Here is an 11,494-nt window from a genome sequence, read left to right on the forward strand (position 1 = left end):
AGGCAAAAAGACACAAAGCGGCAAGCCTTCAGAAGCGCCCAATCAGGGCGCCACAACTATGAATCCCAACAAGACTCCACTTCAGAAGCGCCCAGCCAGGGCGCCACAACTACATGTGCCAGCAAGACTTCAGAAGCGCCCAGTCAGGGCGCTTCTGAAGTGGAGTCTTGTTGGGATTCATAGTTGTGGCGCCCTGATTGGGCGCTTCTGAAGGCTTGCCGCTTTGTACTCACATTTTGCATATTAAATGCAAAAATTCACAAATCAACAGCAAAGGACAACATACCTGGCTTCCACTTGGGTGGGCTCATACTAGATACAGGTGGTGTCTTCGATCGACGCGGTTTTCTTCTTTTTATGACAAAATTTACTGGCGTTTTACTCGTTGAAGGTTCCTCTGTCCGAAACGCAGTTCTGCAACGGAATCACAAACATGGGGTCGAAGATGTTTGAATAACAAATCCTAATATTGCAATGTTTCGATGACCTCTTCGTGTACCGCAATTTGCGTCAACCACATTTCGCAATTCTAATTATACGGAAACTCTTAAACTCATTGTTGGAAAAGACACGTGATTATGAAGAGAGGTTAAATAAATTTACAATGACGTCACTGAATTTAGGATTTGCAAACCTAGAAAGGTTTTCGTAAATCAGCATCAAGTTTTTTGACAATAAACATTGAACAATTTTTGAGAAAGCCTACTTTTTGTTAGCAATAACTGAGGGAGTTGCAATCGCTGTTGCAACATCCTGCCATCTTTTGGGAAGTTGGGGGGTCACAAATTGATTTTCCTTCAAACTGTCGTCGACCGATTTGGTTCGTCTAAATAAAACACCAGGTTCTTTATAGGTAACTTTAGCATAAAGCATCATGAGTATAAAGCTTTTTAATAGATGTGAACAGGGCGTCGATTTTTTTCTGCGTGTCGAACATCTTCAGAAAAATTGTCGTGCGTGTCGAATAGTAAAAATGTCGTATCTGGTAATTAACGCATGAGAACGACCAGGCTTATTTCAATTACAGGATTCTTGTACTTGCATAAGTTTGGAATAGACGTTAAAATAACGACAAAAACAATTAAAAACCTTGCATGTTGTAGGCTGCTATAGGTCCGATTGAACGAAAAGTGGCACTTGTTTCATGTTAATGCCACATGTTTGGTAACAATGCTCCAATTTTGGAAACAATGGTTAGTTTTAGGTTTAACGCGCTTACTCACTGAACGTTAAAGCAAGTGTTGGTTGGTTTTTGCATGGATTTTGTCCAAAAATGTATTGCGGTTGCGTTTATTTAGTCGTCTAAACAGACAGATTTATTTTGGATGGGGATCCCGAAAGATTATGCCATTAAGTTTTCAACACTACACAACCGTTCAGTCCAAAGCTGTTCTATAATAGAGACTTGAAATACAAATTTCGCCCCCAAAAATTGATTGCGTTTTAAATTAAACGACTTGTACTGGCACCAACGTCTTCCAACCACTTTTGCTACCGGCATGTACGGCAAAAAATTGACAAATATATGTCAATAGCAAAATCGTTGCCTTCCAATCTTCGCAAAAAGAAAACTGATTGGCGTGACCAATACGTTAGGCTAAATTGAGTAATTATGGTAATTCAATTTATGGACTTTGGTAGATAACAATAGCGTTGGTCTGTTCGTGGTACTGTATACCGGTAACTTGATATTTATCCACGCCGTCCGTGACGAACAGTTAGAATAGCGAAAAAGGCATAAATCGACACCCTGGATGTGAATAAATACATACATCTATCTATATATATAAACAATGATTTTGGAAGATGATTACCGGTTTCAAACGACGCCTTCTAGTGGTGGTTTCGGTGGGAATGTTATGTAATGTTTGGTTTATGATTTGAACTTATTTATGCAAAATATTGTTATTGTCAATAAGTGAACAAAGCGGTTTAACCTTTCTGGAAAATATTCTCTTTAATCGGCTGTGAGAATATACAGCGGATATGCCGGTTAGTTAAATTTTTACATGAGTTTTTTTTGACGTAATTAGACGCAAATACCACGAACAGATATACTTTTAATTCGTTAAATTAATACTAGGAATGTACACAGCAGCGCTACGAGCAGACATTCCAGGTCATTTATAACGACAAAATCCTGATTAAAAAGTCATGTGAGTGAATCGATTAACGTTTATATTTGAACCAACTCGTCCATTACGACTTTGTGACGTGTGAGTTGCATTCATCCTACCACCTAAACATTGCTATAGGAAGTTAAACACAAGCAAATGTTACATCCCAAACCATTGCAGGATGATTTATTCGTTTTTGCAGCACACGTAGAAAATATTGGATTACCAGGTAGCCATTGAATTATTTTTTTACAGATGTTATTGTTAGGAAGATTAAAATCTAACCATATTTTAAGGTAACTAGACCTCTTGATACCATCATCGCATTCACGACCCTACATCAAAATAATTTTATATGTTTAAAGAGAAACATTCAAAAAATGGGGAAACACTGTTGACAGTATAGCAAGTGCATTAAAATACAATCATATGACCTGCATCTGGCATTTTGTTAAAATGTTTACCTTCTTGTGGGTGTTGGAATCCGATCCATCTCCATTTTATTGGACTGGTCTAATGTGGTTGGCCAAATATCGCTATCTAACGATCCATCATCACTGTCACGTCGGTAATAACTCTTACGCGTCATCGGCTCTGACGGAGGTGCGTCATAAAGTGACTGCAAACATTATGTACGAGTTATAAACGTTACGTCATCGTAATGTTGATATGCGTAACCAATCAGTTTTAACTGTGTTTAACTAAGAATACTTTGGGGTTGGGTCATTTGATTAGTTTTTAAACACATGTAAAAAACCCAACATACGTTTTTTTAATCAGGGCAGCTTCAAAACAAACTTACAAGAGGAAGCATATTCTCATTTTTTTGAACGTAGTTTCGCTGTTTAGTCAAACGTAAACAAACATTACGGTCACGGAGTAATATTTTTTTTCTTGAAGACAATTATATTTTACATTAATTGGTGAGGAACGAATGATAAATTAAATCTCTTGAAGGTCAAAAACATTCAACAGTAAAATTTTCACTTCATTTAAGTTAGGATCGCACAACTATGATTATTTTGGGCGTTTTCAGTTCCTTCAAAAGAAAGCCTAATACTATTCACAATTCAAGCTAATATCTTGAAATAAAACTCAATTTACTTTAGCAACATTCTCTCTGTAGTTGGAAGCAAGTGGTTGTCGAGTTTTCTTGGGTCTGGGAGTTCTTGCTTTAACTTGATCGGCGATTCTTTAAAGAAAAACAGACGTTTTTGTGCTTTATTGCAAGAAGCAAAGTTCTTGTCAATGTAGTAAAGAAAAAAACCAGTAGACAAGAAGGCACAACAAAGTTTTGAGTCGCCTTATAAAAAAATGCTTTGTTAGTGAAGATTGCAGAGCCACGCACTTGTGTTACACTTTTCGGTGGTTACAATGAAAACGTGCTGCTGCAAACATGTTTCAAAAAGAATCTAGCCACGGGGGTACATTATGCAAATATTCAAGTGTGCGTTTTACTGTCTAGGTTACATTCAACTTAGACACAAACCAACGCCGCTTTTTGACACAACTCATCCAGCCAACAGCTCTTACTGCGAAAGCCCGTCTCACCATTCATACAGTGACGTATCCTTATGACGTAAGTCGTGCGTAAATATGCTCTCCGGCTAGCCAGTATAATCATAGTCGAGTGTTTTGACATATGTACAAACTGCACAGTGCAAAGCCGGTTATTTTTATGACACTACATGCACCACGCACAACAAAGTGAAATTTTCATTTTCAGTAAACGCCAACGTATTTTATATTGGTAGTTGTCATTGTATGCAAAACTACTTGTCCTTCATGTAATGAGATTACAGGGATTCTACACTGCATCAAAGTATGTGGGCATGCACTAACAAACCTTGTAGCTGGAACAACTGCTTGTGGCATTGATGAAAGTGTCATTTGTAAACGAACAGCTCTACCACTAGTTTTCTTCTTTAGGAGCAAAAAGTATGCAGCAGTAAGAAAGTCGTACTTCCACTGCAAACAATATCATTGTTGCAGGTTAAACTATGCTGATTACTAGTTTAATTTGCTTTAAAATTGTATAAAAAACATCCAAACTCAGCATATTTAGAAGGAAATATTCTACAAAATGGAACAAATCCAAATACTGTGTAACAAAATAACAGCAATTTCCTGAAAGAAATCAGGATGTCACAAAATGTACTTCTCACAATTTTATACTAAAGTTTTCAGGATGTTTTCTAAACATAAATTTATGGTGGCAAAGCAAATCTAGCCCATGTACATTAATTAATTAAACAAGCTGTGGCCTGTGGTAGTATAGCTAAGGGATATAGTATTATGGTAATCTGAGTCTATAAATGTGTCAATTCATTTTTGTAATTTACAATTGCCCAAAAAATAATCAGATTTTAATGATTAAGTCATTAAATTTATATATAGCAATGTAAATGCCCACATCAAAAATCATGATTAAGGAATTTGTAAGTAGGCTATTAATACAGATATGTCATGCATGCAATTTTGCTTAGGATTGGGAGTTTTTACATCATGTGAGAAAATCTACTTATATAACAGACAAAGACTAAAAATTATACATGTAAGTAGATCAAAGCATAATTTCAATGTGAATGACATCATACCTTGCTTAGCTCGGCTCTCATAGTCTCTCTGGAGACTTTTTGGTGAACACTGAGTTCTGTTATCACATCTTCATCAAGAACTGTGGTCTTTTAAAAACAAAACCAAAAACACTTGCGTCTTTATTTATTTAATATTGCATCGATAAAAATATATTTTCTTAAAACTCTGTACACTACAATTTGCTAAATACTAAATAGTTGAGTTGAATAATAAATACCTGGTATTTTGAGTGCCATTCTACAGGCACACCAAATTCTTCTATTATCCAAGGATGGGAGAGTAATTTTTCAACAGTGATTCTGTGCTTCGGATCCACCTGAAGTAGCTGTTTGAGAAGTGCTGCACTCTCTTTTGACAACCAGGCAGGGGTTTCATACTTGCCTGACTGCAAACGTATGTTCATGACTTTTAATTATTTGCCCTTTGTAATAATACAGAAAATGTAACTACGATCATTTGACTAATATAATGGTTCCTAAACTGAGAGTGGTACACAAATGCCTTTCAGTTGGTAAACAAGCACTTAAGTGGACAAGAATTGAGACAAAATAACAGAATTAGCAACAATTTTAGGAGTATATGATAAGCATTGTGTCACAGCTAAATTAAATCAGGTTTTACGAATATGACCCAGCCACATTATTCAACAAAACACAAGGATATTTTCTCGATTGGTATGTGGGCAAAAAAATTGCATGCAAATATATTTCATTAAATACCTTGATTTTGCGGTAGAGGGCACCAATATTGTCATCATCAAATGGTAGAAAGCCATTTAGGAGGGCATACAGTAGAACACCCATACTCCAAATGTCAGCTTCACTTCCTATATATGATCTGCAAAAAAGCAATCACACTATGTAGAAGTGAAAAATCTCAAAATTGCTTAAAATAACTATATTGTTTCACAACTCACATGTACTACTTTAAATGATGCTTAAACCCAATGATTTATTAAAGTGACAGGGATTCAGGTAAAGTTACTTTGAAGATTGTGAAACCAGCATTTTTAATGCTTATGAGATGGCTGAAATTAAACAGTAAACATTGTGCATGGGATGGGGTTTTTACACATGCTACTGTCAATACAGGACTAAATGAATATTTACTTTCCAGCAATGAGCTCAGGGGCAGCATAAGCTGGACTTCCACAGCATGTGTACAAATGATCTTCCATTCCTCCACGAGGTTTTGCACACAAACCAAAGTCAATCAACTTTAGATTTTGATCTTCGTCAATTAGAAGATTTTCCTTTGGAAACCACAGAAACTCATAGTTATTTAATACATCAAAAAAGGGTTTGAAAATAATTAACTTACTGGTTTAAGATCTCTGTGAGCATATCCAAGGCTGTGCATGTAGCAAACCGCAGAAACTATTTGGCGGAAAAATGTCCGAGACTCAGAATCACTTAGTCTGTCTTTTTGAACAATGTAGTCAAACAGTTCTCCTCCAGAACAATACTAATTAACAAAGCAGTAATGTATCAACTTGTATTTAAAACTTTAAACCAAACCCTCACCTCAAGCACCATAAAAATTTTCCGAGATGTTTCAACAACTTGATACAGACGACAAATATGATGATGGTGCAAATTTTTCATGGCTTGAATTTCAGTTTTTATTCTTGGTAAATCAGCCTAAAAGATAAACAGTAAGTCTGTACTGCTAGGGTAAATGCTAGGCTAATTAAATTACCCCCAAAGCCACTTTGTCCATAATCTTAATGGCCAGGTGAACTGCCCGTTTGACTTTGGCAAATCCACCTGAGCCGATGGTTTCTTTAAGGCGGTAGTGAGAAGCAATTGCACTGTATTCCTCCACCACCATTGTTGGCTGCTGTGTAACTCGCAATTCTCCAGATAATTACTTAAGTGTGTTTGTAACTATAAATAGGAAGTTTTTATTCAAGAAGCTAAGTTATAAAACACAACAAACAACGTAATCACGAAAAAGTAGCACTAAGTACAACACAGATAACACAAAACTTCAACCTATAAGGTAGGCTACTGACTGTACTCTCACGAGAGTAAAATCATGATCGTATCACTTAAACAATTTAGTTTAAATTATAAAACACTAATATCAAAATAAACAAGTGCCGATATAGAAAATCAACAGTTTACGAAACTCACAGCTGTCCAGTGGCAGCGCAATGCTGCCCTCTTAACACAGTCCTGATCTCACTTTTAAGTTTTGCAAATACGGTCTTGAAAGAAACAATGACGTCAAATTTGAATAAGCGCCGGTTATGGTCTACTAGTCATGGGTGTCGAAGCCATTTTTCGATCAGCACTCAACTCAAAATTTGTGCAGCTCTTACAGTGCATGTGACACGGAAAAATTCAACATATTAATAAAAAAACTAAGAGATGCTCATAATTTTAAAACATTTTTGGCAAAAAAAGTAGGTTTCTACGGCCACTCGTTTCTGACCTACAGAATTTACGTCATGTAATGTCACTGAGCAAATGAACGCACCATCCCCGTCTCATCAAAGTGCAGAGTAGTGTTGTAGTGTTTCTGACCTTTGAGGTAACATAATTTTTGGATTCTCCTGTGTTCGAAACTATTCGATATCTGCAATACAAGGCGCCTTCTCATATGTAAACAATGCATTTTTTGACGCAAGCGCCTTGTGTGGCGTCAAATTCGTTACATCGAAAAAGGTTTACGATTTTTGGTCGTTGCTACTTTTCGTACAGTTTTCTACATTTTTTAGTTGACGTGGAACCGACATACTTTGGAAATATGTTTATTGTTAAAAGTACCTTTAGTTTTACGCAAAGTTGCCATGACCGTTTCAAATGCACTTTAAAATCTTTTAACCTCAAACAACGCGAAAAACATTTATATTAATAAGGCTATACGGTTTGTTGATATACAAAACAGTAAAAATCATGAAAAAGCGTGTATGTTTGTATGTTAATATGAAAATCATAATAACGCAAAATAATCTCAAATAACCTTGTTGCGAAATATATTTTTTCATGACGACATCATCACCACAGTTATTACGTTTCCATGAGTTAAATAAGCCAAAGATTTCCATTTTTTCTCCCACGACCTCTTTCAGGCTGATAAACTTTACATTGAACGACAAAGTGCAGTTGTGCACATACGTAAGCGAAATAGCCAAATATCAATGAAAACGTATAAGTTAATGGCATATTACAAGAAACACACAGCTGGACAGTCGATCATGCTTCAGGTTTAATTTATAGCAAATCCTTATGAAACGGAAACAGAGGTTGGACTTCGGGCGTAAATGATAACAATGCAACTTTACAGTAGCATCGCATTTGACAAATCGAGGTGAGATGCAACAAACCACGCTTCCTGTGAGTTTGCGTGCGGCTTCAATTAAGTTTGCTTATAAACTTCAGTCGATAGAACATAGAGAAATCACCTAAAATGAGCAACCAACAACTATAGATACGGTATCCATCGACAGTTTACCAGGGTAGTTTGGTTCACCGAATCGGTGCAGTTCATTGTTTATTCATCAGCAACAAAAATGATAATTATATCCCAACTGAAAGCGTAATTTTTTGCCTTATTTTTATTTTCCAGAAAATGTAATTCATCCAGTTTGACTGAGATTTTAATCCATGGTCGATATAATAGCTGAGATCACCGAGTGTAATGGTCTTCGCAGTGGGATGATCTTTATCATCAAGCGAGACCTTGTATATTTTTTGTTACCATGATTGTGTGTGCTATTTAGTGTAATCTTTCTAGTATATCGCTTGTCTAAATGGATTTAATTTTGTTAGCTCTAACTCCCACGGGTTTATTGAGTGGTCCAATAACCATTTCAGTGGACCGCGTATACTTGTTAAAATAAGAGAACAAGTAAATATTGTATTTTTGTTTATTTGCGACCCGTAGAAGTCTATGCGTACGATCTATTGCAGTGGTTCTTAAACTTATGTGCACTGTCGCCCCCTTACAGCAATCTATACATCATCATCGCCCCCCGCAATACAAAAGGACGAAAGAACTAAATTTCATTTTGACCACGTGATCGTTGCATGAAAAAACATTATCGTGGTGTAGTGGTACTGGTACAATACATATTCCTATACAACCTGCGAATAATACGTTAGGCCTGATGTAGTTTTGTACCTCTTAAACAATGGTTTTAGAAAAAAAATATTGCTGATGATGTGCTACCTACAAAACTAAAAATATACCTTTAATTGCCAAAATAAACGTATAATTTCGTTTTTGTGTAGGCCTACTTGCTACGAATATAGTATTTAATTTGACGTAATGATAGTGTAGCGATTTTGTGCTTCATTTTGTATTTGTAGTCACGTGTGTCCGTGTGTCTGGTGATGCATGTCGGTGTGTGCCTCGCCGATAATTAAGATCGGTCGAGGCGCAGTTGAATAAAGTGGCGAGCTATAGCAACGAGTGTTTGAGAGCTGGTATCGGCTACATTGGCGAGCACGCCAGGACCCTCTGGAATTTTCTGATATGGATGTGAGACTTTGTGCCTTGGAAAAGGCAATGCTTTCTGTAAAAATGGAGAATCGATTTCTCCGCAAAACATGCGAGGAATTGCAAGCTCGAGTTTCGGACTTAGAAGAGAGGTTATCAAAGCAAGACAGTCTTCCAAGAGCTTATATTAACGTGACTGAGTTCTTTTCCGGCGGTTCTGGGATGAATTGGCACGTATCTGTGGTCAATAATTCGAACAATCGACACAGAAAACGCCAGACCAATTCGGCAACGACCGCGTCGAGTAACGTGGCAGAAAAGAAAAATTGTGGAGGCTGAGATTGAAAAAATGCTCGAAGCAGGTGTAATTGAGCGCTGCAATGGGCCTTGGGCTTCTCCTGTTGTTCTTGTCCCTAAAAAAGATGGAACGTACCGTTTCTGTGTGGATTACCGAAAACTTAATGAAGTTACTCGCAAAGACGCCTATCCTTTGCCTAAAATTGAGGAAATTTTGGATACTTTGGGCAACGCGAAATACTTTAGCACATTGAACCTCGCTAGCGGGTATTGGCAAGTGGAGATGAGCGAAACTGACAAGGAAAAAACCGCCTTTAACGTTCCTGGAAAAGGTTTGTTTCAATTTAAAGTCATGTGTTTTGGTCTCACGAATGCTCCTGCTACGTTTGAGCGCCTAATGGAAGAAATACTGAGGGGAATCTTGTGGGATTCGTGTCTAGTTTACATCGATGATGTTGTTTCTTTTGCTGAATCTTTTTATTCGGGAATTGCTCGTCTTCGCGAAGTGTTTGTTCGGTTACGACGGGCGGGATTAAAATTGAAACCGAGCAAGTGCAAATTGTTCGCCAAATCCACTAAGTTTTTGGGCCATATTGTATCTGACAGTGGCGTTAGCTGCGATCCAGCAAAAACCATCTCGATTAAGGAGTGGAAGACCCCAACGTCAGTTAAAGAAGTACGTCAGTTCTTGGGCTTTGCGTCATACTATCGAAGATTCATAAAGCATTTCGCAACCATTGCAGATCCCTTAACTGCTCTTACGCGGGATAAAGTGACTTTTGCTTGGACTTTCCAGTGTCAAGAGGCTTTTAATTTATTAAAAAAATTACTTGTCACTGCCCCTGTGCTCAGTTATCCTACACGTACTGATCCCTTTATTTTGGACACAGATGCCAGTGGAACGGGTTTAGGTGGCGTGTTGTCGCAGCTTGTTAACGGCGAAGAACGGGTCATAGCTTACACCAGTCGAACACTAAACAAATCCGAACGACACTATTGCGCTACATATAGAGAGTTGCTCGCAATTGTTTACTTTGTCAAGCATTTTCGCCATTTCTTGTGGGGTCGAAGATTTGTGCTACGTACTGACCACGCTTCATTGCAGTGGCTTTTGCACTTTAAGGAACCGGAAGGGATGCTTGCCAGATGGTTGACTACATTGGACACTTACAACTTTGAAGTCGTCCACAGACCGGGAAAGAAACACACGAATGCAGATGGGTTGTCGAGGCAACGCTGTTGCCGGGAGGTATGCGTTGATTGCAATTCCGCTGCCAGCTTTCATGAGGGACAAGTTCTGCAGATTTCATCTCGTCCGAACCAAGACAGTAATTGGCTGGAAACTTGGAGTATCGAAGATATACGCTCGATGCAAATTAAAGATACTGAAATTTGCTATGTTACGATTCAAAAGCCTTAGCCAACACAAACCTCCGCTATCAAATTTCCTTGAAGAGACTGGTAGTGAGAAGTATTATTCTCAGTGGGATCACTTAGAGGTTAACCACGGAGTGCTTTACCGAATATGGTACACCGATGAAGGTGAATTCCCATTGATAGTAGCGCCCCATAGCGTAAGGAGGGACATTTTTTACCAGTTACACACCTTACGGACGGCAGGCCACTTAGGTATTGCCAAAACTTCGAAAAGAATTCGACGGCGATTTTTTTGGCCTGGAATGCTTGGGGATATAAAACATTGGTGCAGGTGGTGCGTTACTTGTGCTAAACGGAAGCCAACACATGGATGCTTTCCTTTGCCAAACCAACGAGCTGAGTTGGTCGCCGAAACTCTGGTTAAGGAGATTTTTACTCGGTTTGGAATTCCCGTTTCCTTGCATTCTGATCAAGGCCGTGATTTCGAGAGCATTCTTTTTGCAGAAGTTTGCCGCTTGTTGGACATCAACAAGACACGATCGACCCCTTATCATCATGCAGGTCTTGTAGAAAGATTCAATCGAACTTTATTGCAAATGCTTTCGTCTTATGTAAATGGTAACCATAATGATTGGGATATTCAGCTTCCTTTCGTAATG

General features: G+C 37.9%; 1 protein-coding gene across 1 annotated transcript; it reads right to left on the reverse strand.

The window, feature by feature from the left end:
* Nucleotides 1-257: 257 nt before the first annotated feature.
* LOC145895691 (maternal embryonic leucine zipper kinase-like) lies at nt 258-6,545 on the reverse strand. The gene is made up of 12 exons (XM_082984481.1): nt 6,414-6,545; nt 6,239-6,355; nt 6,036-6,179; nt 5,825-5,967; nt 5,435-5,552; nt 4,933-5,100; nt 4,715-4,801; nt 3,964-4,085; nt 3,222-3,309; nt 2,582-2,736; nt 707-826; nt 258-414 (listed from the first exon to the last, which is right to left on the reverse strand). The coding sequence occupies exons 1-12, from the start codon at nt 6,543-6,545 to the stop codon at nt 258-260; spliced, it is 1,551 nt and encodes a 516-aa protein (XP_082840607.1).
* Between the last annotated feature and the right edge of the window lie 4,949 nt (nt 6,546-11,494).

This window comes from Ascidia mentula, chromosome 3, assembly GCF_947561715.1.
Source record: "Ascidia mentula chromosome 3, kaAscMent1.1, whole genome shotgun sequence".
Lineage (NCBI taxonomy): Eukaryota > Metazoa > Chordata > Ascidiacea > Phlebobranchia > Ascidiidae > Ascidia > Ascidia mentula.